The 27789-nt window shown below is 43.6% G+C and overlaps 1 protein-coding gene and 1 long non-coding RNA gene across 2 annotated transcripts; one reads left to right on the top strand and one right to left on the bottom strand.

Annotated features, from left to right (window-relative positions):
* Positions 1 to 21556: 21556 nt before the first annotated feature.
* Positions 21557 to 24148, bottom strand: LOC144992008 (uncharacterized). The gene is made up of 3 exons (XR_013655712.1): positions 23991 to 24148; positions 23377 to 23426; positions 21557 to 21692 (listed from the first exon to the last, which is right to left on the bottom strand). It is a non-coding gene; the product is annotated as an uncharacterized LOC144992008 (long non-coding RNA).
* Positions 24149 to 24422: 274 nt separating this feature from the next.
* Positions 24423 to 27575, top strand: barhl2 (BarH-like homeobox 2). The gene is made up of 3 exons (XM_023954033.2): positions 24423 to 25357; positions 26010 to 26235; positions 26984 to 27575. Exons 1-3 carry the CDS (start codon positions 24811 to 24813, stop codon positions 27294 to 27296), a joined length of 1086 nt encoding a protein of 361 aa, XP_023809801.1. The 5' UTR covers positions 24423 to 24810; the 3' UTR covers positions 27297 to 27575.
* The last annotated feature ends 214 nt before the right edge of the window (positions 27576 to 27789 follow it).

The raw sequence follows: 27789 nt of genomic DNA, 5'->3' as shown, positions 1-27789 counted from the left end.
ATAATTAAAAGACCACATGGTGTGCTTTGAAAATAGATCAGAAGATGGTCTGAAGATATTTTTAGGTGCTTTTTTCTGTGACATTTTCTGCATAGAGCAAATATGGGCTACTGTATGTTTGTATGTACTGTAAAGACCAAACAGCCTAAAGCTGAGGGCTGGTCCACAGTTGAGCTTCCTGCGTTTTCATGTTAATATATAAAAAAAAGCAATAGTAAAGGTTATTAAACTATAATCCATTCATCTAAATATAAAAAGTATTTGCCACTTTCGATTTATATGATCTACTTCTAGAGGTGTTATAAAGAAAAGCAACTTAGGATTCACATGACACATTATGCTTCTGAGACATTAATGTCATTTGGCAAAAAGATTTTTCTAAATACAAAAACATGAATACAATGCAGTTTGAAAGTAAATTGCACAAAGCAGGTGTTATTTTAGCAACAAAAGACTGATGCTGCATTTGCATTAGTGCTAACTCAGCTCAGCTCGGTCTTGCTCTACTCAACTGTAAAACTGTGTTCAATCCCACTCTGTGCAACGTGCGTTCAATCAGCCACTTCCAATTCAAAGTCAATGTTAACGCGTATATACTGTATGAAGAGACTTTAGGCTTCTGCATTCAAAAATCTCATGTTTATGTGTTGGTACAAATCTTTTCAAAACAGTTTTCGGCCTCTACCTACAAACCATGCAGCCATTGAACGTGCGTGCAAGTTAAACCAGGTTGAATTTGGTACTTGGATTTGTTTGGTAGTGACGTATGGATGGCGACTCTTTTAATTCACATAATTGTCAACAATTTGAAAAGTAATCATGGAGGAGAAATTAACAATTGTGGTTTGTGCCCAGCTGGAATTCTATGACACCAAATCTTTCATGTATCGGAATAGAGTTGTGAAAGAAAAAGTCTGGAGTAAGATTCTGTAACAACTCGTGATCAAAGGAACCCAAACGCAGGAAAGAAGGACTAGAAACTCAAAGTAGACTGTCACAGGTTTAGTCGAATTCTCAAGGAAGTCAAACATCCAGTAGTACAAAAAAAAACAGGACTCTGCGACACTGAAAACCACCAGCACAGAAACTTAAATACCTAACCACATAATCAGGAAACTCAAAACAGCTGAAAAAACAAGTGAACGCACAGAAGGTGGACTAGGTGGGTGCAGCTGCCAGCTGTAATCATGACATAACCCCCCTCACAACGGGGCTGATCAGGGTGGTCACGGTGGAAACGAGCAATCAAGTTCTGGTCGAAGATGTGGCGCTCCGGCACCCACTGACGATCAGCAGGGCCGTAACCCTCCCAGTCCACCAGATACTGGACACCTTTGCAGGCTTGAGCTTGCTGACGTGGAACACCGGGTGAACTCTGAGAGCACGGGGCAGACCAAGCCTGACTGCCACAGGGTTGATGATTCCAACTACGGGGCACGAGCCATCAGCTTCCTAGAGCCCCCTTTGAGTGGAATGTCTGCGGAAGAGAGCCATACTCTATCTCCCACCTTGTACTCAGGGGCGGCAGTCCTTCGGTGGTTGGCAACAGTGGTAAGCCTCTCTTGGTTTCTCAGCAACCGGTGTCGGAAGCCCTTCCAGAAATGACGACAACGCCGTACAAATGCAGCATTACCCGGACCCGAGGCTGCCTGCTCCTGGTGTGGGAAGAGAGGCGGTTGGTAGCCGTAAGCTGCTTGGAAAGGAGAAAAATCGGTGATATTGATGAGAGAGTTGTGTGAATTTTCTGCCCAGGGGAGATGAGATGACCAGGTGTTGGGGTTCTTTGAGCACATAGCTCGTAGGGTGGTCTCCAGATCTTGGTTGAACCCCTCTACTTGGCCGTTGGTCTGGGGGTGGAAACCGGAGCTTAGACTGACCTTAACTCCCAACATATTACAGAACTCCCTCCAGAATGAAGCTACAAACTGAGACCCACGATCAGAAACCCTGTTCTGCAGAAGACCATGAAGACGAAACGCATGTCTTGTAACTAGTACTTGTAACTAGTACTGCCATCGTCTTGGCTGATGGTAACCCCTGTAGTGGTATTGCACCCAGCTTCTGCTGGGTTGGTCATGGTTGCAGAGTAATGTAACGACTTGTGACCGAAGGAACCAAAACGCAGGAAGGCAGGACTCGAAACTCAAAGTAGAATGTCACAAGTTTACTCGAATTCTCAAGGATGTCAAACATCCAGTTGTACAAAACAAACAGGACACTGAAAACCACAAGCAAAGAAACTTAAATACCTAACCACATAATCAGGAAACTGAAAACAGCTGAGAAAACAGGTGAACGGACAGAAGGGGGAGGAGGAGGGTGCAGCTGCCAGCTGTAATCATGACAGATTCACCAGATTTGCATCGTTTTGACGTTTTCCACCAAGCCTCTTCCAACTTTAGGTGTCAGAAATGCGCCAGTAAACAGTTGAAAAACAAAAACAAAGAATCCCCTCCTTGCTTGTCCAGTGTGACACATGCTCGGTAGCATGAAGTGTTTTTATTAGCTGGCGTGACAGCCAAATCAGGGTGGATGTGGTTTACGGTAGCCCGAGTCCGAGTCAGAATCCACCCCGGCCCGAAATTCAGGTCGAGTCGGGGACTAAAATGACAATCATTATGTTCGGGTTGGGTCGGGCCGGGCTTCTCTCTCGCTGACCTTTTTAATAAATATTGTAATAGCTGCAAAGAAGCTCCTTAGGCGGGCGGTTGTCAAACTGCTCTTTATTAATCCTGTACGTCAGAACGGTTACCGCACGAACCGAAAGGCACAGCCAGCTTTTTCTTACTCGGGGGGAGAACGTTCACCGAACGCACACACACACACACACACACAGGTAGACCCCGCCCCCTCTATCCTACCAGTCACCAGCACACCGTTGATTGACACACACTGTGGTCCAGCAACTGGCAGAAAGAGGGGGGCGCCGGCCACCCGCAGCTCTGTCCAAACTCTGGGTCATTACAATATGTTTATAAAAATGTATACTAAAACAATGTGTGGATACTAAACTAAGGAATATTTGTAATAAATAAATAATTTGGTTAAAACAGAGAAGGCGCTGTGAGGTAATTGCTATAGAACTACTACTATACACGCTTTGCGCATGTGTCGTGAATGTAATCTTCCCTCCGCAAGTCCGCATCTATTTTGTTTAGGGATCCCCGATATGGAGCAGCAAGAGCAAGAAGTCAAGGATAAACTTTTTTTTTTTTTTTTTAACTTGTCCTGTCCAACAGCTGGGCTGGCAGAGGAGAACTGAGGGCCTCTTGTGTTGGACATATTTTACTTTGACAACAAGGGGGTAATTAATCTTCAGACAAACCAAAGGTATGTCTGAATAAACCCCTTTTGTAATTGAGGCCAAACTTTATTAATTTCAATCATGTTTGAAAATCTTTGGTGTTGGACCGGACGGAAAAGGAAAGAAGATAAGAAGAGAGAGGGATGTTAGAGAGAGGGGATAAGTCAAGGATAAACTTAAGACAGAGGAACTGAAAAGGCACAGTTGCAGTGTCTCTCTGCGTAATTAAGCGAGTGCGCATCAAGATCTCTCTTTCACTCCGTTTGTCTGGCCTCTTATTCTGTGTTCCAGCGTTATTTCATTGTGCAAATGCATTTAACACGATCATAAAAATATGTAGATAGTTTAAACTAAGAAATCTGGCGTTTTTTTCTGCCATAGATACTATTGGATAAATTGAAATTTCGGGTTTGCTTCGAGCTCGGGCCTGCAAATTAAGTTAATTGGTCGGGTTCGGGCTGGGTCGAGCTTTAATGCTCGTGGGCCTGGGTTGGGTCGGGCTGGACTTTTTAGGCCCGATCTTACCTCTAGTTTACGGACACAGACTGGACAACTGGTGGCCTGGCCTCTTTTCTTCTGTCCCTATCATCTTTTTTATATCAGCAAACACATAAATTACCTTAATTTAGTTTTAGTAATTATCTAATTCTGAACCACGTTTTATTTTGGAAAATTACCAGATTCTTTCAATCACATTAATGACTCATGACTGGATCATGTCTATCCAGCATCCACTATCTTCCTAATACAGCTGCTTCAGTTGATAACACGTAATACATGACTGCTAGTTAACAAACCCAAAGCCATAAAAGCAAAGAAAAACAAACATCTTTTTAAAGTTTGTTTTTACAGAATAAAAGAGCCATTGAGGAAACAGAAGAACAGAATTGGATTTTCAAAGTAAAACAAAAAAAGAAGAAGCTGGATTTAACAGACAAAACCAGCAGTTTTTCTTGAAGTATGAATTTATTGTAACAGGTTATTCTAACACACCACAAAGCACACAAAATGTGCAGCATCAGCTCTCTAGTGTTAAGAGGACGCTGCTGATAAAGTTGCAAATACAGCACCAGCTTTCACACTGGTTTTATCATTTTTGTTGTATTTATCCACCGCACCTTAAAGAGCCATCATGAAAATATTGTCTGAAATTAAACAGATCCAGAATGCAAAAAAGACCATACTGGAGATCAACAAAATGTTTTATTTTGTTTCATATTGAAGATGTTGGTCCTCAGGAGGAGGTCTTTGATGGTGTTCAAACAAAAGTAAGGCTTCTTTTTTCCATTTTTGGAAAAGCTAGGATGGGAATTTTAGTCAATCTTAGTCAAAAGGAAAAGCTGTCAAGCACGTCTATAGTTGTACTCATGGTCATCAACAGTGAGTTAAATGAGACATAAGCCTAACTGAAGTACTCAGAACTCGTTGGTAAATGTTAACATATGTTGGTAAATATAACTATTTGTGAGCATCCTTTGTTTGCGACTCTTTTATTTCTTTTGGATTGAAAAAAAATGTGTAAACTAACTTCAGAATTACAGTCTTCCAAAAATCCTGGTCAATATGTCTTCAATGGTTATCTGATTTATTTTGGGGAACCTCAGTGTGTAACAGGCAGTGGTGGGGCGGACTGTCAGACTGCCCTCCACCCATCTGTGGCACCCACAGTTGCAGGTCTGCAAAGCAGGACAGACTCTACCGATGTATCAGAGTAAGTTTTTTATTTTACATATTCAATTTTAGAAAATACTTAATACAACCACTAATAACTAAAGGGCCTATATCGTACAAAATCAACTTTTTTAACTTTTAAGATTGTTATATTGTTAATCCTCACAAAAAACAACCACAAAGCAGTATTTTGGTCCATTCACACATTTCTGAGTATCCCGCTAAAAATCTGCACCAGCCCCTCCCAACCCATGAAAATGACTGGGTTCTCATATTGTGACATCATAAAGTGAGAACAGCCCCTTCCAGGAAGAGTCTGCTCTGCCAGCCCTGCCCCCAGACTAACACACGCACCCACTTTCTCCGTGGAGTTAGTGGTGATCGGCAAAATACTTTCCTTTTCTATGAACAGCATGCACACCCATCTTTGCAAAAATTTGGATGTTGAACACAGACGCTGCCGAGGCCAACTCTAGATTGATGTCATTAAATGGGCAGAACCCACAAGAAGAGAAAGGCGGAGCCTCAGAGATCAATTCGTCTTACTTCAAGTTAGGAAATTAGCTAAAAAAATAAAAAATTGTTCTTTAGTGTGCCAAAGGTAAATTACTAATATATACTGTATATCATGCCCTCAAGAGCAACAATGCTGGCGGATTTCTAGCTCTGCTTGACCATCTTTCTGCTGATTGGCTGACTCAAGTGAGTCCATATTCTGACTGGCTGTCATGGTGCCTCTTCTCCTCCTCCTCCCCTCTCTGCTCTGCCTTCCTGATTGGACCCAGCTGTGGACACTCATCACATCACCCGTCAGCCTTCTTACGAAGATCCATCTCCAGCAATCATCGCCAGTTCTCTGCCCCTCAGTGGGGCAATACCTGGTCTCAAGTTTTGTCTTTTGTTCTTGCTGCTCGTGCTTTATGTTAACCTAGCTTCTCCGCCTCGTCTACGGGATAAAATACCACGAGTGTCAACCTGGGTCCTATCTCCTCACGAGCAGACTTATCCTCATCATAAATCCAAAGCCTCCCCCCACGCCACGACTCCTAGCTAGGCCACGACTCACCTCAAGTCCTGGAGCCTTTCCACGCCTCGACCACGGATCCACTTCACGTCACTGGCCACAGCCACTCCGTCGGAATCATCATGCCGTCAGAGAAACTACAACATTACTCACCCGCTGATCCGCGTCCAGAATAATAAATCCGTTAATTCTCCATCTAACTCTACTGTGCTCCTCCCGGGTCTCTTCAGCTTAAGCCGATCAACAAACTGACTGAACACACCTGGTTTAGGTAATCAGCATCAAGGAGTCCAGTGAGAGCTGGAAACCAGGCATGGTTGAAGGTTTTGAGGACCAGGGTTGGCCAGCCCTGATATATGTAACCCCTAGCCATCAGACTAAGTGCACCCACTGACCTGGAGCTTATATACACAATTACCCTTTCAAAATAAAGGCGGGGCCAGGTGTTCCCACTTAGTCTGATGGCTAGGTTACACTTCCCCCCCCTTATCCCATGAACATCCTCGTTCATGTGAAAACTGCTCTGGTAGATCAGTGCAACAGGATGACGCTTCAGGTTCTTCATCATCCTTGAGGGCGAAGAAGAAGGCGGAGCTTAATCCATGGAGCACGGTCTGGATACTTTGCAAAAGGGGTCTACCAGGTTTCTGATACTGAAGGCGGACTGGTTGTGTTCTGACACGCTGTCCCCTTCGCAACTGCGGCTCCTCCGGACTGTGCGACTCAGATGTCACAGGCGAGGTTGGCTCCTCCCTTAATTGTGTAGGATCCGCAGGCACTGGGACAGATTCGACTGATGAGGCTGGTCCCGCTTCAGCTTGCAATGGTCCAGGAGTTTTTTGTGTTGTGGCCGACACAGCTTCAGGACCTCTGCTGGCATCCGATGTCACAGATGCAGGATTAGATTCAACAGCACCCACCAGTTCCTGGTGGAGGATAGTATCCTCTCTAGCCTCTCCCCTTTCACTTTCATCAACCTGGGCTGATATCCTGGAGATGTAAATGTTTTTAGATCAGTGAATGGGTAGTTTCTCACGGCATACCTGACCATCTCCCACGGCGCGCTAATGTGCCGCGGCACACTGGTTGAAAAACGATAAAAAAATATTGATGTTAGACTAAGCACTTGGCTCACTAAATAGACAAAATCCAAACTCTGTCAGAGAGTTGACTCAACCAGAGAGCTCACTAAAAAGAACTGAGTGTGCAGGAAGTGTAGCGGGAGGATGAATGTCTTTTAAGCAGCAACCTGCTTTGAGTCGACCTGTAAAAGACTGCAACGAGCGGGGAAGGCAACACAAAAAAAAAACGGGGAGCCAACAAGACGTGTCAGAAAGGAGAGGTTTGCATCATCATAGCTCACTTATGTGTACCCACCAATAATGTATATATAAGAATATATATAAGAAATGGACTGAGTGACTCCTCCCCCCGTTCAGTCCGGATCTCTTATACAGTCAATGGCACCCACTCTGTCTGTTCTATGCAAACGCCTGCAATCACTCACAAGAAACGAAAAGATGTGCCAACGCTTAGAAAGATCTGTCTGCACTGGCTGTGTTTCAGCGTAAAGCTTTCCACTTACAGTAGCTTAAAAGAGATAAATGATGCACAAGATACACAGAAACATGCAGCAGGAACATTTCAATGTGCAAGAAAACGAAAAAATTTAAAACATTTAAAAAATAAGTGTCTTTGTTTGAAGAGAATACAGGAAATTGTGAACTAGCAAAATGTTAGCTTCACATAACAAGGTTAATTTAAAAAAAGGCAAATTACTTTAGAGTACAAAAAGTTGAAAATTCTGTATTCTTCTATAAAGTTACACATTTTAATATTATATATAAACATACAAACTGGCTTACTTTAATACATAAGTTAAATTGCACTGCAAAGCTGCTTCACAATGTTAGAGGGGTATTACATCCTTATGTATTGTAATGAAATCGTAACTCATAATTATGAATTTGTACTTTAAAATATATAATGCCTCGTAAAGTAAAACCTTAACCACAATAAACACCACAAAGTCAGTACTCCAACTGACATTTACCACACAATTATCCTCATTGAAACTACCTTTCGGGTCATCTCCAGAGTCTGCTGCTTCATTTTTTTCCCATCTGTCAGCTGTGCGATTGTCATGGATATAGATAGAGTTGTCAAGTTGAACCTGCAGGTCATCGGGTCGGGAAACCTCTTCACTTCTGTTGACCTTCAGACAGACAGATTTATTCACCATCAAGCCTGGCCTTCCCGCCTCAGCCGTGGCTCCTGCGCTCCGAGACAACTGCAATAAAGACGTCAGGCTCTGACCTCAGTCTCTCACCGTTTCACCAGTAATTGCCATGACTGCTGAAAGACAGCTATATTTCAAACACGGGCATTAGCCAAATGAGCCGGTATGGGAGGGGGCTTTCTGAAGGTTCTCTGTCCTTTTGTTAAAGACACAATAATTAAAAAAAAAAGGGAAAGTAGAATGATAGTCAGTTATTTCCAGCTCATTTGCAGATTGTTCTCAGCGAGACAAAGTGCTGTTTATCTGTTTGACAGCTCAGTTGGTCCAAGGACTTGTTAAAGATCACACAATTTTTTTCTATGCAGAGTGCCGACCCGGATGTGTGCTGAAGTTCTCCAATTGCCATCTTGTTTTAGCTTTCACCAACTATAAAAGGATTTTATTTGATCCATTTTTATGTTGTTGTTGTTGTTTAATTGGTCAGGTTGTCATAAAATATGCTGTTAAGCCATCTTTGATGAACAAGTTAACAAGTGGCGAACAAACGTCAGTAGTTGTTTAAACATGAAGCGGGAACCGTGAAGCGGCCCCTGTGAGGCCTCTAAACAAACGGGGCGTGGAGCAGGTACCAGCGTGACCCCTGTCCCCAGAGTGCTGTCTGCGGTGAAAGTGCCAACTTCCTAATGAGTTGTTTGCAGAAGTGGTTTCACAGTGACAGTGACCCCTGACCTTCGGCCGTGCTGTGGGGGCAGCAGGAGGGGCCGGAGCAGAGGAACCTGCCCCTTAACTTTTTTTTTTTGTTGCTTCACCTTCTCAGCTCTTCAGCATGAATCACAGCTGAAGAGCGCCGCTTCTTTTCCTCTCCGGTTGTGTGAAAATGACCTTGGGTGCTTTATAATGTCAATGTGTTGGGAACTTGTTAACACTGGCTGAGCCGCACCATCACTTACATAATTACCGCGATGAGGAAACCATAATGAGCGCATCGAAATACAAGAACTGCAGGCGCTCCGTCTTCATCCTCTTTTAATTACCCTGATCATACAGGACCTTTTTTCACAGGGAGTGTGTGATACTAATGACCATTCTGGCAGTTTAGTAGTGGAGGCGGGGGTGCTGTGTGTGTTTTAGGATGAGCCCAGTGACAGTAAAAACCAGCCCCCCCCCCACCCATGTATGAAATCATGTGATTAAATGAAAGCACATGGTCTCCCTCTGGCTTTGCCTGCAAACAAACCCAAGAATTCATCCACTGAGCCTTAATTCCAATCCTGCTTCAAAGGCTGATGCAAAAGATAATTACCAGCCTCATCTCGGGTGGGTTTTTGTTCCATCCGCCTGTTCATTAATAACGATAAGAGGTGGGAGGTTAAAAACTCTCTTAATTGCCTCGATATTAATGACATTATAAAGGGGAGGGGCGACAGAGTCTAATTCTGTCCAGTATTTAGTCTCCCGGAGGGACCACTCATTTTTCCAGATTTACTCCACAGCAGAAAGAAGAATTAATGTGCGGTGCACTTTAGCGGCGGTGACAAACAAGCTCTGTGGCCAGGAATCATCTGGAGGAACGCTCCAGAGACGGAACCTTTTCCTTACAATAAAAGCACACCATCAAGTGAAGCCCCTCCTCTTTTGGTCCACCTCCTGTGTGGATGTTCCAGGTCTCAATCAGGAACAGCAGTGTGTAAAATGATGTTCTCAAGGACTGAGGAACAAATCAAAAAGTCAGTCAGGAGTCATTGCACATCACCAGGTAAAAGCTGGGTAAATATATAGGGAAAAAAGGAGTCTGTAGATATTTATTACTTTTTTGGAGGTTTGAGAAAAGCAGTTTGTTTTTAGTTAGAATGTATTTCCCTTTGTAGATGTTAAAAACAAGTACGTTTTCTCTTTTCTTTGGTAGCTCCAGAGTCAGGCTTACAAGAATAAAACAACAACTTAAAAATAAAAGAAGATGACTTAAAAACACAGATAGACTGTTTGATAATTAAATAAAAAATACCTTAAACTATTTAATATCAAGTGGTCAGACCCAAATATTTGCCTCTGCCTCTAGGACTACTGTTTGTTATTATTATTATTATTGGTTTCACATCACATTCTTGTCCCGTTTAGGGTTGAATTGTTTGTTGCTTTCCCTGTTCATCTAGTTTTTTCAGCTTTTTAAGCTCAGTTAAAGGAGACCTTTTACACCAAAAACTTTAAAAAAAACGTGAAACCTTTTTTCTGGGTTAATTTAACCCTTGTGCTATCCTAGGCACTTTAACGTTGGGAATTGGGTCATCTAGACCCACTAGACAGTGCTCTGAACCTTTTTTCTTCAATGATTTGTGATCTTCACTGGTGTCCATGGATTACATGAAATCTTTCCACCTATGTCATGGTAGGGAGAACACATCAATGTGTGTGGGGGGGGGGGGGTCATCTAAGATAGCACAAGGGTTAAATCAGGAATGAAAAATAAATTAGGGGAAAAAAACATAAATCAGGTTAAAATAAACTCACTCTAACCCAAAAAATGTAATAACCCCAAAAATTGGTACATCCCAACATGAATATACCAAGAATTGGTGTGAGAGCAATTGTTTAAAAAAAGATTTCTTATCATAATTAGCTAAATATTGTTTTTCTTCCTTAGTTACTCTCCATTTATTTTATTGATTTAGCATAAATAATAATTCATTAAATGAAGAAAACTGATCTCTCGGTGATGGTTGACCATAATTCTTTGTTTGTTTGTTTTTTTCCAATCATTACGTTTTCTTTTGTCAAATGTACTTATTGAAACTGGCCTGAAAGTGGAGCAAACTCCCTTATTAACTGCTGGTCATTCCTATTCAGATCTTTTTTACAGCATTTCATGAACCTTTACTGTAAAGCGTCATGCTCATTTCTGTAACCGGTGTCCAGCAGAGGTGAGTTCCTCCCCGCCTCTGGATTACAGCTGCAGCTTTCTGGGCCACTGATGACTAAATCGTCCTCTGCTCAGGAATAATGCTAATGAAAACGCCTCTCAGACAAGCCTTTTCACCCATGAATATTGCAAAGAGGTAATTTCAGCACTGCCATTTAGACTCATTGAAATTCCTGCTATCTCTCCAGTTTTCGGGGGCTGCTTCTTATGGTTACTGAGCATTTGTTATGGTTGTGCATGGCCACAAGAGCCCATCCGTACACATAAATACTAATTAAACATTTGAATAATCAGCGTAATCTTTGGTTCAACATGTTGTTCGGCTCTCTGAGCATCAACACTGATTTTCTAAACAGATAAATGCAGCGGTTTTGTACCAATTACACCGTGTTGGTTTGTGGAGTTCATTACATCTTTTCTGGATCAGCTGATTGCCACATGAATGCAGCAGCAGAGAGTGAATTTGTAGCCTAATGATCCCAACTAAATAGCACAAGGAACTTATTAGTTTACAAGTATCAGCAGGCAGAAATGAGGCCAAGGGGGGGATGATGAACGAGCATATTTCCCCAAGCAAAAGGCTGACCTGGTTACTGCTTTCCTCCTCTCTTTTCCTGGTGCCAAGTGGGCCACCATTTTTCACTGCCCTCACACTTAGCCACGGACAGCCTTATGCTAACAGCAGCTCCGAGCCGCCGCATCTTCTGTCGGCTTTCAGCCGAACAATGTAATCCCCTTTCGCCAGCGCCCCCATAATTTGATCAAATAGCACGCACTCTTCCCCAACACTTATTGGCCAATTAAGTCAAGTTCTCACGCAGGGGGTCCAGCTGGCTCCGTGTTATCTTGGGATGAATTGATTGAAACCATTCCACGTCCATGAGCCCTACTTTAATGATGTAGGTGATAATACTTGTAATTCTTCTCAGTCAGGGGACTCGCGGGCACAGCTGTTACAGCAGTAATCCCTGTCCTGATACGCTGAAGCACCGGCGAGGCATTAATCTGTCTCTCAGGTTCTCCTCCACCCGCTCCTCCCTCTGCGCATCTTTAATTCTACATCCGTAAAATGTGACACTGAAGCTGCGGCTGAAAAAGAAGAGAGGAGTTTTGAGGAAGTGCTTGCTGATAACTGCAAGCGCATCCCTCAACTCGGGTCCAGGGCGTTTTGTTGCAAACCGTGGCTGCCCCCTCCCCTCCAACCAAACTGTGACAACTTAAGAAGGTTAGATTTAGGAGGTGAGAAATCAATAAACGCATGCATTAGTTTCTAAGAACCACAAAAACATTTGAAAACCGACTTCTTTTCTAATCCCGCCTGCAGCCATTCTGTCAAATTATCAAATTATCATAATAAGGTCTAACTGCATCTAAGTATGGAGCATTAACAGCACAAATGGAAGTTACTAATCATGCTCTTCACTCTGTTCATCCCACTTATTTATAAAGCGGCAATTCACAACTGAGGATGTTTGAAAGGGGGCAGGAAAATAATTAAATCAATGCTGATGATCACACTTCCATTTTGTAATAAATTTAAGTATGTTCTAGTTTAGTCCAGATCAATCCAATAAACCAGAATAATCTAAGCGTTTTTTTTTAATGTGATGCACAGAATACACAGAGTTTTTTTGTAATCTCATTGATGAGGATAAAAGGTGGCCCCAGTTGTGGAATTGGGGGGGTTGGGGGGGGGGTCATCCTCAGTGAGCAGTTGGGGTCAGTAAGGACACAAACACTGGAACGTGTGTTAGGAGACTAACAACAGGCCGACAAAGGAAAGGTCCACTGTGAGATACGATGAGACGTTCAGGAACAGCCTTATAACAACAACAAAAAAACACTGTTGTGCAATCTTGTGTTAAAAAACATCTCTTCATTGTTCTGATACAGGAGGCTTTTTATTTTAAGAATGTTGCAGAGATGTGGAGACTTTCTTTTAAACTGGATTTCTGTATGCTTCAAAAACAATTGCAAAGTTTCTAAGAGATGGAGTGGAGACACAATTATTATTACCCTTCAGAGAGATGATATTGTTACAGAGAGAATCCCAGAAGAGCTCAGGAACTAAATCAGCCACCCTTTATTTAATTTCAGTTCAGTAATAGAAAATTGGAAGACATCGAAGTCTTCCAGTGTTTAAATCATGCTCCAAGTCTTGCACGTTGGAAAGCATCTCCGGGTTAATTTCTGGTTGATTATCAGGAACTTAAAAATAGGGGTGCAATGATTCATTTTAACAATGATTCCATTCATATCGTAATTTGTGGGATACAATAGTTGATTTGATCTGATTCACTGACCTAAAATGGATCCAGAACCTCTTTAGCCAAAACTTCCACCAGTGTGACTCAGAGAGAAATTCCTGCTACTGAACAGTGACGTTTTCCAGATTCTTGGATTTATTCAAGATCATCAAGTGTAAATGAAATATGTGACCAAACAAACCAATAAACTAGAATGAATGTCAAATCCATTCACATTTTAGTTTCCTAAAGTTCAGCCCACTGTTGTTTTTCCACATCCAAATAAAACAAGCTTAGGTTCATCTTAGTAAAGTGTATTTTAATATTCTTTATTGCATCCTCCAGTGTCTCGTAAGAACTTATTTGAAACTTAAATGAATCACACTTTGCATGTCAACCATTTTTTACTTTGTTCCTTTAATTTGTGCTATATTTGACATGTTTCCATTCTGACTATGTGTTCATGAGTGATTTTATCAAGTGCAGAGGTGTAGGTGGAACTGGGTTTTCTGAAAAGTACTTAGAGCCGCAACCAATGTCTAAAAAAAGCTTTGTAAAGCTGGGATATTGATTATTTGGCATTGTGAGTCTATATTTCAAGATAAGTTCCAAACATCTTCAACAGGTTCCTTTGTTTTCCTGGTGCCTCCCCGCTTCCCCCTCACAGAAAAAGTAGTACTACGCAACCAGGAAGTGATGATAACAAATGAGGCTAACAGGTCAGGCTGCTCTGAAGTGTGTGGACTCCATTCCTCAGCAGTAATGGGGAGGGGTTATCTTATAGTGTGAAGAAGTAGTTGTGACCCCGAGAGTCCCAGTTTTACCTCACGGAGCACAAACGGTGGCTAATGTGAAACTGCTGTCACAATCAGAGTGGGCCTTCCTGCTGTCTGTGGGGCAAATTCATCATGAGAATGAGTTCGGGAAGGCCACTCTTTAAGGTAGCACTAACAAGGGCGAAGGCGTGCAGGCCAGCTGCTGCTCCGAGGCAGCTGCAGCGTAAAACCCTCACCTGACAAGCAGAAATGAAGATGTATCTACGCGTCTCCACTCAAATGCTTTAGCGAGCATTTACTGTCTACACTTATTCAAATTATTTCCACAAATGAATGTTCACAAGGCAGAGCGTTCATTTATCTGTGCCATTAAATTTACATTGCAAACTTCTGTAAAATGTATTTCCCTCACAGCGATTGTGGAGAAACATAAAACCCTACATTTTGTATTATGTGTGTAAACTTAAGTATACTGAAAGAATTTGCAAATCACTCTGAAAATGCATTGAATATTAATGAATAATACATAAAGTGCGGAGCAAATGAGGTTGGTGTGAAGAGCAGCCCAAAAACGATGGCTGATATTAAGGACGGAGAAGCGGGTGTGAAGCAGCACCGGCATTCTGAATGGTGGTAAACTATTTAGCAAATGGTGGTGGTGTTTTTGTGTGTGTGTGGAAGGGGGGTGGGGGGTGGGGGTAGTAATTATTGCTTTCAGTCTCATTTAGGGAGTCTGTTGGCTCTCGGCAGCTCCACGTCATGGCGATGCTGGATGCCTTTCTGGAGTTGTGATGTGCAGACATGGGCAGTGATTTAAGTGACAGGATGTTGGAGCTGCCCCCCCACACACACATACATGCACAACTCCCCCCTCCACTCCTGTTTTTCTTTTTTTTGGTTCTTTTTTTTTTTCTCAACACTGTCACGCCTGCATTTGTCTCAACACATATTACTCAGTTTAGCTGCTACTTTCTTGCATCTCACAAATACAAGGGGACACATAATAATCCCAAATAAGAAGCAGGATGTGAAAGAAGCAATGCTGGAGCATTTCATGCATGAACGTGCATGCTAGCTGCAAACCAAATCGAGCAACAAGCCGTTTAGGTCTCCGAAGAGGAGTAGGTTTTATGTCCTTATTATGTTTGGCAGGGTTGCATATGTTCCCCGCACAGAGCCCAGCTCCATTATCACTCCAATCAGCAGAGGTGGAGCGAGTCACATTAATTTGTAGTAATTAATAGCACTGCTGCATCTGACAGCACATGCTAATCAGACCCTTTGATTGTTTGGATCTCTAAGTGCGCCTCTCCTTGTTTGCATCACCCCGGAGGAATTCATAATATCAAAGCTTAGCGATATCTGATGCTTGTCAAAATGCAATTTATAAATGTTTAATTCTTTTATTGATTTAGTTTAGGTTTGATGCCTGCAGTGTCAGCTCCCTTGGTGGAACTTAGTGGATTCAAATGCTTGTCACCAGCTCGGCCTCCTTTTTACTCAGAACAATTGCCATGGGCCAGCCCAACAGCCATGGTTTAATTGCCATTAATTAAAAGCATAAATCTTTTTCATCACTTGCTCTGCTCTTAAACAGGGCTCTGCATATCTGCTTTCCCCCCTCTTGTGCTTGTCAGAATCCCTTCTGGCTAGTCAGCCCCCCCTCCCTCTCACAACCTTCTCTTTTTGCTCTCCAGACATTTCGGAAATTGTCTTCCTTTTTTTTTTTTTTTGAATTTTGCTCCGGCACACAGTGACGTGAAGCTCGGGCAGCATGGTGATGTTTAGTAAACCACCGGCTTCCTTCTTTATTGATGTATAATGAGGTCAAATGAACGCTCTCGTATGCATGCTTAGATGGCTCCCCGTCTCCAAATCCTTTCTGACAGCGAGTAAAGCAGCCGGCAAACAGCACGCCGGCTCCCAGACACATGCTCGTGAAAAAATGCACGAGAAACCAGGGGGAAACAATTGTTTTATACCTTGTCAATTTCTCTCTCGTCTGGTCCTTAATTACACACTTATTACCCTGTAAACTCTGCAGCTCTTCAGTTGGGACTGATTCAGTGTGTGGCAGAAACATCAATCAGGTTTATTATCCGATGACAAACATGTTGGCGTCACCAGATACAGTTGGAGGGGGTTCAAATCCCGGCGAGTTTTCCGAGAGCCTTTGTTTGAGCCGGATGACTTTAACAGCATTACTGGCCTCGTAGATGATTACTGGTGTCAAAACCGTTCTGTTTGCTTTCATTGTCTGGCTGCCCCCCACCCCCACCCCCCTCTAGCCCGTGGGCTCTTGGACGGTCCTGTCGCTGTCTCAAACAGATACACGTTTACACATATGAGCTCCTTCAGGCTTTCCTCCTGAGGCCTTGTTAAAGCCCCAGCAGACTGTTTGGGTTCAGGGTCGTCCGGGGAGCGGGCCGCATGAATATGTTGGCTCGGTTTATCGGGGTGATCGATGATGGCCCGGCTTGCTGACCCGACAAACATCTTGAGCGAATGTTTTTTTTTGTTTTTTTTAAATTTGCTTAATGAGGATCTTTGCAGCTCAGATTCCAACGCATCTGATGCTTACGATGAAGTCCCGATAAAGACGTGAGAGTCCTGCAAACTAAAAAGCATGCATGCCTGGCTCATTTGTATGCTGGTCAGCAGTCTTAGCTGTCAATTTAACCTGCATACTTCCCCTCTCCTCCAGCTCCTCTGCTGGACTACAGCGCACACACAGATTTCCACACGCCCTGGGCTCATTTTTAATCCTCACAGCTCACTGGAAAGGAAGGAGGAAGTTCCAATTAAAATTAAAAAAAGCTCTTTTAACAGTCTCTTAAATTGACAACTGAACAATGATTTTCGAATTGGTATCTGTCAAAGGTCTCGGAAAATCCTCAGTTGATAAGGCCCAACGCATCCAATTAGTAGCGGAGCAGGGCCTCAGCCAGTAATGATTTCCAGCTCCCCTAAGATGTGGCGCGGACACTTATTGCAAATTACTGACAAAGAGGCCGGCTGTATTGATGAGGAGGAGAACAGCCGCGTCTCCGTGTTCCCATCAGGTGGACGAGCGCCATGAAGGGCCGGCAGTGGGGCTGGGTATCTCTGTGGCGCTGCTCTCCTCCTCCTGGCAGCTCACCCCCCCCGCTGACGTGGACTCTGAGAGACCAGCCTCTCCTAACACTCTGCTCAGGGAAAATGCTAATGCTAACACAAGGGAGGTGTCAGCAGCAGATCATCAATAACGTCTGCCAGTTTACTGCCCCCTTCTAATTATAGCTCTTGTCTCCCAGGGCTGGAGGAGGCTACGGGGCCGCTCCCTAATTGAGCATCGGTAGATTTAGTTCCCCATCATATTCACAGCCCCCATTGTTTACACTCCTTCAAACTGATTGAAAGGAATCAAAGGATTGAGGGGAGATGCAGTTCAGAGCATGAATTAGTCAAGAAGGGGTTTGGATCTGAAGGCCACCGCATAGCCAGAGGTCATACAGTTTATTCTAAGCGCCTCCAGAATGCTGGATAGGCTGGTTATTTGCACTCCATGCAGTACAGCAGACTGGAACCAGGAGGGCGGAGCTTTAACAGCCTCTCCGCCTTAATTACAGGAGTTAATGAACAGATAATGAGACTTTGCGCTTGCTCCTCGTTGAGGGGCTAATGGGAGATCTGCTGCTAGGCCCTCACAGCTCTCAGCCATGTTCGGTCCCTCCATGCCTCCACTGGTCTGACCACGCTGCAGGCTCTGCAAAGGAGGAACTGACCTGGTGACCTGAGCCTGCTTCCTCCTCAGGCAGAGAGGCTGCTCCGCTCCCTGAGCTGCAGGGTCAAATGGTTTAGCATTTTGCAGTTTGCTCTGGTTTCGGTGTTTGTTGCCGATGACGGTTGGGAAGGGGGCGGGTTAGGGCTGATGTGCCAGTCCTGCAGGAGGTGTGTGTTGATTGGAGATCATGTCACTTGGTGTTGATACAATCCAGGAAATGTCATTTCTGACTCCTGATCTGTTCATCATGGATGCGCCATTGTAATCCCCACTAAACTTGTAGCCCTCTGCACATCTGTGTTCCTTTAAGATGAGAGAGGCTTTGATTTCCCCCATCTTCTTGTCACGATGACTGGCACACATTTTGACAGGTTGAGTTAAAATAGAGAAAACTGTGGATGAAGATTTGCTTGTCGGAATCTCTTGCCCTGGGCTGTAAGCAGCAGAAACAGAAGCCCACTGCCTTGTGTCAAATGTTTATCAAAGAGCCTGATTAGGCTGCTGTGTTCAGCGTAACAGACTAATGGAAGGTACAAAAAAAGGAGTGAAATCCCCACACTTTGCATCTCTGTGTGACTGGGAGAAGAATGAAAGGAGGAGGAGGAGGGGTGCCAGCAGAAACCTTTGACCAGCAGGCTGGAAAATATCACATGCCCTTTGTTGTCGCACAGATGCAGACTCTGAGATCTGCTGTTGTTCTCACTTTCTCTCCTTCTTCTCCATCATTCTTTTTTCCCTCCGATGCTGCAGGAAATAAACCTGCCCCCTCTTGCTGAGGCCGGCCGGCTGGCTTCCCCTGGCCATTCCTCTCTCTTTTGTTTCAAAAGGGCAAGGCTCTCCAGCCCGAGCGGTTTGCCCTGCAGTCCCTCGCCAGGGGCGATGCTAGCCTCAGCTGCTTCATCACCAGGGGACTGGGCTAACATGTCCTGACTGCACTTAGCTGTGTTTCTCTGATACAGTCATGTCACATCAGCCTGGGCTCGAGTGACATTGTGTCTGTGCCTAACTTTAAGCAGTTTGTTGCCGTCCATGTTTTTATTTCCCCTTCGTTTTTGGACTGATGTTCTGATTTACTGCAGCATTTTCTGGCAGCAGCTCTGCCAAGCGTTTGTGTCAGATAACAGTGCCTATTAGAAGTTCTCCCGCTCCGGCCAGCTTTACCCCTACAGCAGACAGAGAGAGCGATGCCTCCCTCTCTCGGTTTTTTTCCCCCGCCTCATCCTTGCCCCTGCATTAGAATTTCCAGATAATAGGCTTTGACTTCTGGCTGCACGTTTATGGGTCTTTTCATGTTATCAGCTTAGCTCATAGCGTGGAGCTGAAGAACACAGACTCCTAGTGACAGGCCAGCCAGTCAGCAAGGCGAGCCTGTCAGGATCTCTCATACACTAATGATTTCCCTTTAGTCTATTTTCTGTCTCATTGGCCGTTTCCTTCAAAAACAAAATTGCTCATTTAAATTCTCATGCCTGGGGCATTTTAGTCTTCAAATATTGTTGGAAAGTGAAAGGATTAGGCAAAATATGCTTTTTTAAAATGTTAATATATTTTCTGGTTCACTTTCTCCTCTGAGGCCAATTAGAGAATTTCTGCTGGCTGCATTAATGTCAAACTGACATGGCTGGCTATAATTACACTGTGCTTGAAACCTAACTTTCACTTGTGGGTAGATGAGTGTGCCTCGCAGTGACACAGACACTCGCTCTGCCAGCTTTTGATCATTTAATCATCGCTTGCTTTCTTTCACTCTTTTCCCCTCTTTCTTGCTGATGATCTCACCTTTTATTCTTTCTGCTGAAAAATGCAGCGTTGTGTTTCATTATTCAGCGCCGCCTTCATTAGTGACATCATGCAAGCAGCACAGGGGGGACCGGGACGCCACCTTCGGGTGCAAACATCAGATGTGCTTTTGTTTACTTGCTTGATATCAGTAGTAGGCTGTGTTGCTCGTGTTCTCTGCATGTGCTGTTTTGTTTGTTTGTTTGTGATGCAGCGAGTGAACGCTGTCAGGCGGTGAAAGAGCAGCAATAAGCGGTACAAAAGCAGCAGCTCTCGCGATGCTGCACCTCTGTGGAGACCAGAGAGATGCTTAATGAAGGTTAATGCTTTTGCCATGAATATGTAAAGAGTCTCTTCCACACAGAGGACTTTGAGCTTCTTCTAGCTGTCAGTTGTCATGGAGTCTGCGATGCATCATAATCTGAAAGGCAAAAGCAGGAATGACATATTAGCAAACCAAGATTGTCAATAAAGGTGAACAAAAATGAAAGTTTTCCTGTGACTTCATCTCTTTTCTTGACTTCTAATGGATAAAACCTTTCAACCTTTCTCTTTGAACTTCCTCCCTCTCATTTCTGTCCTTAAATGTTGAGAAGCCAATCAGTTTAACGCGTCTGTGAATTTTCTCCCCTGTCCCATGCTGGACACCATCAATCTGCTGCTGTTTCTGGCCCTGGGGGCTCTGGGGCCTCCACCTCCCCCCTCTCCTCTTTCCTCCTTCTGCAGTTTTCACCCCTTTACTCGGACTTCAGGTTATAGGAAATGGCACTGACCCCTCCTGATCCCCCCCGGATTACCTTTGTGAAGCGTGAACGTTGTTTGGGATCACACGTCAGGAGCTAACTCGTAATTATTTTTGCGGCGCCATCAGCACGGATCAATCACTCGGGGAGGCTGGCAGTGGAACGCCGCTCGCAGCCATGGATAGAGTCAGCAGCGCCCCTGCTCTGACTGACAGCTTTGGTAATTAAGTAATTGTACAGAGCCCACGACTATTAAAACAACCTTGTCGGGGCCAGCCTGTGTTTGGGGCGTGCTCAGATCAATGTGAGCGCTGCTGATTGTGTCCCTCTGACAGACAGAGGAGGAAAACACGAGCTTTCCTTGAACGTGTCAGCAATTCCTTTTTTTTAAAGAAAACAGCATTTTCTTTTTCTCAACAGGAGGAAAAATGGCAGCTCCCCCAATCCCCCTCAGTTATATCACATTTGGAATTGCATGCACTTCACGCTGAACCTGAGTGTCACATGTTTCATTACTCTATGACATGTAGACACAGAATAATATACAATGTGTCCATCTTAAATGTCAGAGCACCTTTAATTCCAACAGGATGTAATTCTGCATGGAAATTTGCCCCCCCCCCCCCCCCCCCACCAACACGTAAAGATGGAAAAAAAATGGCGGAGGAGAAGGCCTTAGAGTGACTTCTGATAGCTCAAACTCTTAATAAAACCAATACATGGCATAAAAGTCCCCATGGCAGCTGGAATGGTGTATCAACTCATTTGCTTTTATGCAACAATCTTTCTGAAGTGGCAACTGTCCCGGTGAAATGTACACAAAAACTTGCTTTTATCTAGCTTATGCTACTATCAAGTACATATCTGAAAAATCGTGAACAAACATCAATCAATATTTTGTTTATTTTTCTATTTTTAAGTAAACCAAACAGATACGGTGGGTTTTCTGAAGGGAAGCATGGTTTCAACCTTTGCTTTTAATTGGATAAATTCAGAAATAAACTGAGGCATTTCTCAAATGCCTGCTCGCTCCATCCATATTAACGTCAAAACAAAAGTTTGTCATTTTGAGAGCAACTGTTGGCATGCTGGGAGGTCAGAGTTGAGGCAACTGTTGCTGCAACTGCGGCGACATCAGTAAAAAAGGGTCAATGTGAGTCAAATCCAGCTGCTGCACTTTTTACAGCACAGGAGGATGTGCGGCTGGAGGTGTGCATGTACATGCAAGCCCTGGACAGAAGGAACAGAGGATGTTAAAGAGATGAAGCACAAACATTTTAAATGTGGACAACAAAATCAGACACTGAGGCATTCTTAGAGTCTTCCTGTTTTATAGGAAACAGGTTGTCAGACAAAATTCTGCAAAAATCTGGTCAAATGAGACCTCCTAAAATTTTCCTGGAAAATAAATATTCAGGAATCACAGAGTCAAATTTCAGTCAGAAGGTGAAGAGTTTTGCTTTTAAATAGCAGAAAACACCTTCAGCTTCTTATTCAGTCCTTACTTTGACAAAATCCCATTTTGATCTGTGGTCCTCTGGCTCCTTACATACCATTAGACTCCATGTTCATTTCCAGCTCTTAATCAATATGACCCCCTACTACAGTGAACCCACAAACCATCTGCTAAAGCGTCTTTGAGGAGGTCAGCCGCCTCCTATAAGCTAATGCTGCTGTGGCTGTAATTTTACTATTTTTTTGGAATATTATTAAACAATATATATCTATAACTTTCATTTAATGATGATTATTATTAGTATTATTGTTACTATGTGGCTGTTTTGAAATATAAATTATTTAATTGTTATTCAATTTTTTTAACTTTAGACGTCTTTTAACATCACAGCATAACTAGAAATAAAACGTTTTAAAATGGATATATAAGAATTTATATAAATAAAAAATATTGTCAAGATTTTTGAAGAATCTGTGACCATGATTACTATATATTTACCCTGTTAGTGATTTTTCTTTAAATGTTGTTTTTTTTCTTAGGTTATCGGGCTACTGCCTTTTTCTAGATGGGTTGTGTAAAACTTTTGTCCACTATCCTGCACCTCGTTCCGCCGTCCTCCCTCCTCTCGGTGACAGACAGTCTAAATGCGGGGGTGTCTCTGCGTAAACGCTGAAACTGCGCGGCCCACAGAGGTCGCCGTGCGTCGCTCACGCGCGCATCCGCAGTTGCATCGTCCCATCACTGAGCGTGCAGCTGAAACCAATGAGACCCAACTGGTAGTTCTAAATTCTCTCCCGTGGCGCGCTGAACCTGATCAGATGATCGATGCGCAGCTGTATGAGCGGCGCGCGCTTAGATTGACGCGTGCAGGCATCACTTTGATCTGATCAGTTGAGTCGTTTTTATAATAAGGCTCCGCGTGAGTTTTTTCAATGTGCAGGATCCACGCGGAATGCGGGGAGGGACGCGGCCGAGGCCTCGGTGTACTCTTGAACGCATCCACTGCGCCGCGCGGCCTCGCTTTGTCGCCGCCTCGCGCTCAAACTCTACAAGCATGACATGCAGGAGAGCCACGCGCCTTCACCGTCCACGAGAAAACCTGGTTTTCACTACGCAGCTTTAAATTCAAGAAAAAATATAGAAGAAAACCAGCTGCCAAAACGTTTTTTTATTTAAATCGAATTTCGCAACAACTTTAACGATATTCGAAAAAATGTTTGACCAACATGAACATTTAAAATATAAAATATTGCAAGGCCAACAGATCAAGGAAGTATTTAATAAAACATCATATTTTGTAAAAAATTCTCGTTCGTTCGTTGTTCAAAAACAATAAAAGAAAATATTCAGTCTATATACTATATATATATATATATATATATATATATATATATATATATATATATATATATATATATATATATATATTTGCCGGAAAATAAATAAAATTGAACAAACCTGTACAGCTTTTTTTTCCTCCCTTCAGTTTCCTTTTAGCAGCTTCACTTCTGCAGGAGAAAACAAACATTCGGAATGAGGTCAGACGGTTTATATCATATTTTTTTTCTTTTTTTCATATATTCTTCCTATTCCCTCCTTTTTAAAAAAAATTGAAATACTCTGGGATGCACATCCAGATTAAACTTTAGAGGAGAAATGCTGCTGCTTTCACTCAGGAAGTGTCCGCTCATCCGCAGGTCCGCGCCGCCTCGTGCAGCCTCGCGCGCACTTACCTCCGCGTCATCCTTCACGTCTTCGTTGAATGCCAAAAAGTGCTGAATTTCTTCTACCTTTGAACGCTCATTAGCACCTCATAATTACTTTACTAATGAGGCTGACATGGTTGTTAACAGGATGCGCTGCAGTGACAGGCAGTCCTCCTCGCTCCCGCAACGTGCCGACTTTCCGGATGTTTGCGTGAAGATGGATCAGATGAGACGGCGGGTGGTCATTCCCACAAACCTGACCTGCTTCATTTGTCTTTGTTTGTCCAAACAATTCTGAACAATTTAAAACCTTAACTAAAGGATTTTATTAACGGAATGAAGAAAAAGCCTTATTCATTTTCCTACCATGCTCCTGGAACTGCCACTCATGACTTGTTGCCTTTTTAGTTACACTTTTAAAGAACACTGTTGAGGCTCTGCTTTTATTTTCTTAAAAGATATTAAACTCCTGCATCCACGCTGCTGTCTGCTCCGCTCCGGACTCCGTCTATATTTTCCAGCGTGGCCTAACATGAAGCAAAAGTATTGTTTTCCCTTTTCCATTAAAAAATAAAACCAAAAAAACGCTGCAGCTTCCAAACTCGCGGCTTGATGATAAAGAAGCAACTCCCTGATTGGCTGCCTGGCGGAGTCGGTGAGGATGCAAGCCAATGGCAGCGCGGCTGAGAGGTGGGTGGGCGGATGCGGAGGTGGGAGAGAGAGGAAAAAGGCGTCGGGTATTTATTATAAAGGAGAAAATATTAATTCCCCCCGCCGTGGCCCGTGACGTCAGCATAGGAAGTGGTTGTAGAGCAACACCGGAGCGATTAGCAGCCCAAAAAAAAGAAAGGAAGAAAAAGGGGGGAGCCTGATGTCGAGGAGTCAGCCCCATGTATATCTCTGAATACGCCTCAACTTTTAACTCAAAGTTCAACATCCAAACACAAAAAGGGACGAGGATACACAGGCGCGCCTTTGCTTTTCCGCTCTTTCCCTGAATGTTGGAGCTACAGCCCTGGATTTTTGCCTGACCTGGGTTTATTCCTCAACTCTTTTTTATGTTTTATTTTTTATTTTTTCTTCACTCTTCAGAGTTCATTTTCCTGATTTTCTTCTGATCTTTCCTGTCAGTGGAGGAAGACTGGTCCTGCTGTTGTTATGAAGGCTTCAGCAGTTCTTTCTTAACATGGAAGCATCCAGCGGGTCGAGTTTTGGGATAGACACGATTTTATCCAGCGCCTCAAACTCTGGTAACCCCGTGCTCATGAACGGAGATTTCCGCCTCAGCGACAGCAGGACAGCGGATTTCAGGAGCCAGGCAACCCCGTCGCCATGCTCGGAGATAGACACCGTGGGAACTGGCCCCTCGTCCCCCATCTCCGTCACCATGGAGCACGCCTCCGATGCGCATCTGGTCCAGGACAGCCTTCAGCATCACCACCATCACCAGCCGCAAAGCCTGCCGCTGTCGCCGCAGCAGCAGCCGCAGCACGCCGGGGCCGGCTGCGCCCCGAGGACTGCAACCTCCTCCTTTCTAATCAAAGACATTCTGGGCGACAGTAAACCGCTGGCAGCCTGCGCACCTTACAGCACCACAGTATCCTCACCTCATCACACCCCCAAAGCGGAAAGTGCCACGGCTCCGGACGTCTTCAGGCCCAAGCTGGAACAAGATGAAAACAGAAGCAAATTGGAAAAACGGGACGAAATCCCCAGCGAAATGAAATGCAACGGTGAGAGGAACATCCCATAATACTTCTGAAGAGACGGAGATCAATTCTCATTAGCATTCCTTTAAAACTTTTAGAGGAAGTAAAGGTAAACAACTACAGCCAGAAAAAGAAAACCGTATAAACAAATATTTTAATAGTACGAACAACAGCATCAACTTTAAAATTAAAACAGTATTACTAATACTTTACATTGTAATAATAATAATAATAATAATAATAATAATAATAATAATAATAATAATAATAATAGTTTTAGGTTCTTTGTTTTAGTACGCTGTATTTGTGCAATGGATGTGAAAACAGATGTAAGCCTGGTGATTCTCCCCGTGCGTGGGGCCTCCCTGGTGGGTCAATTAGAGAGATTATTGTTCTTCCTGGAGGGGGGATCACTGTGCTCTGAAACCGGCTGCAAATAGAGACGGATTGATTTACTGATGTCTCGTTTTCTGAAGGAAAGAGAAAAACTTTAGTGACAAACTCTGCCCTTCCAATGCCAGTGCGCGCGCGCTCGCGCTCGAAGGGAGTTGTTGGCGAAAGTTTGGCACAATCAGAAACACAATCAAAAAACTGGATACAGAGTGTACACAAATAGTTATAGTTTTTTGCGTGATTTTTTTTAAACATCAACTCCTCCTCCACTGTCTCCACTCAGGCACCAAAGAAGAAGGTGACCGGGAGATCTCCAGCAGCAGAGACAGTCCGCCGGTGCGCACGAAAAAACCGCGCAAAGCCCGGACGGCCTTCACGGACCACCAGCTCAACCAGCTGGAGAGGAGCTTCGAGCGGCAGAAATACCTCAGCGTGCAGGACCGCATGGACCTGGCAGCGGCTCTCAACCTGACCGACACACAAGTCAAGACCTGGTACCAGAACAGACGGTGAGCAGCTGTGCGCAGTTCATGGCAAAAACAGAGGAGCAATTATAACGCGTGTTTTTGTGTGTGTATATAAACAGATGTATGTGTGGGGGGTGGGGGAAGGGGTTACTGCACTGAAAATGGTCTTTGCTGGAATTTTGGCCATTCTATGCCAGACTCTTACCTGTTATTCATTCCCATGAGGGCCCACAAGACTTTACAGAAAAAGAACTCGCTTTTTTTTTCTTTATGTGTCCTGATATTTATTTCTACACAATTATCTTCATAATTTTGTTTGATTTATTGGGTTATTCTGCATATAATGTTGTGGGGGACCGATATCTTTAAAAATAAGCAGCAGGGTCTTTTTTTATTGCCTGGTCATAATTAACATATTTTTGAATATATATATATATATATATATATATATTCAAAAATTTTGCATGATAAAATATTTCTTTTATTTTTTTATTTTTAGCTATTTTTTTATCTATAAAAAGTTCATTCTTATTTAGTTGGTTGGAACCCCTTTAATAATAATCTGTGCTGTTTCCTTAAAAAATGTTTGGCGATTTTCTGATACAAATAATTATAATATTTGGATGAGATGTGTTATTCTTTCTTATTTTTTAGCCAAATGAACCCTTAACTATATATCCTGGCTGCAATAATTAGGTCTCTGCATCCCAATTAAGGTGGCGTTTAGGGACCCAGCACGAGCGCAAAGTGAATAAATTATTCATTCGCTGTGTTTTGATCTGATTTCCAGGACGAAGTGGAAGCGGCAGACGGCGGTGGGTTTGGAGCTCCTGGCTGAGGCAGGAAACTATTCGGCCTTACAGAGAATGTTCCCCTCGCCCTACTTCTACCACCCGAGCCTCCTCGGCACCGTGGACGGAACCACGGCGGCCGCTGCGGCCGCGGCCATGTACAGCAGCATGTACCGGACTCCATCAGCGCCACACCCCACCCTCCAGAGACCTCTCGTGCCCAGGGTGCTCATTCACGGACTCGGCCCGGGGGGGCAACCGGCGCTAAACCCCCTGTCCAACCCCATGCCTGGCACGCCGCACCCGCGATAGATGCACAAAACTTCGGACGCTGTTCCACCACCGCGGGCCTGTGCCGCAGAGACACACTTAAAGCTATTTTACAGACGCAACTGTGGAGGTATTTAATTTGGGCCCCAGCAGCCGAAACTCAGACTCTGTGCCCGGTTCCACGCGAAGCGCGCGGACTGCTCCTGTCTGATTGTTTGTTTGTATTTTGTACAAATACACCTAACATTAGCAAATAAACTTATAAAGTTTATTAGATGGAGAAGAAGTGAATGAATAAAGAAGTAATAATACTAACTAAAACTGCATGCTTTTATGTAAAACTATAATGTTTCACCAGGCACAAAATTACGCAAACTTCTGCCAAACAACAGCGCTCCTGTTTTGGAGCATTTCCTTTGTTTTATTGCAACTCTTCAATTAGAATTTTAAATCCCCACAAAGTTGCGCGCAGATTAATTTGCCATCCCTCCTACCTCAAGTTTATTTTATTTTTTTTTTAAACTCTGGATAGTCA

Source organism: Oryzias latipes, chromosome 4, assembly GCF_053564925.1.
Source record: "Oryzias latipes strain Hd-rR chromosome 4, Olatipes_Hd-rR_3.1".
NCBI lineage: Eukaryota > Metazoa > Chordata > Actinopteri > Beloniformes > Adrianichthyidae > Oryzias > Oryzias latipes.
Note: the sequence above shows the minus strand (reverse complement) of the source record. Positions and strands in the feature narration are given on the sequence as shown.

Excerpts from the sequence above, each read along its gene's own strand:
- barhl2 (XM_023954033.2), top strand. The coding sequence starts at position 24,811 with ATGGAAGCATCCAGCGGGTCGAGTTTTGGGATAGACACGATTTTATCC. Across the intron at positions 25,358-26,009 it reads CAGCGAAATGAAATGCAACG|GCACCAAAGAAGAAGGTGAC; the intron begins GTGAGAGGAACA and ends GTCTCCACTCAG. Across the intron at positions 26,236-26,983 it reads ACCTGGTACCAGAACAGACG|GACGAAGTGGAAGCGGCAGA; the intron begins GTGAGCAGCTGT and ends TCTGATTTCCAG.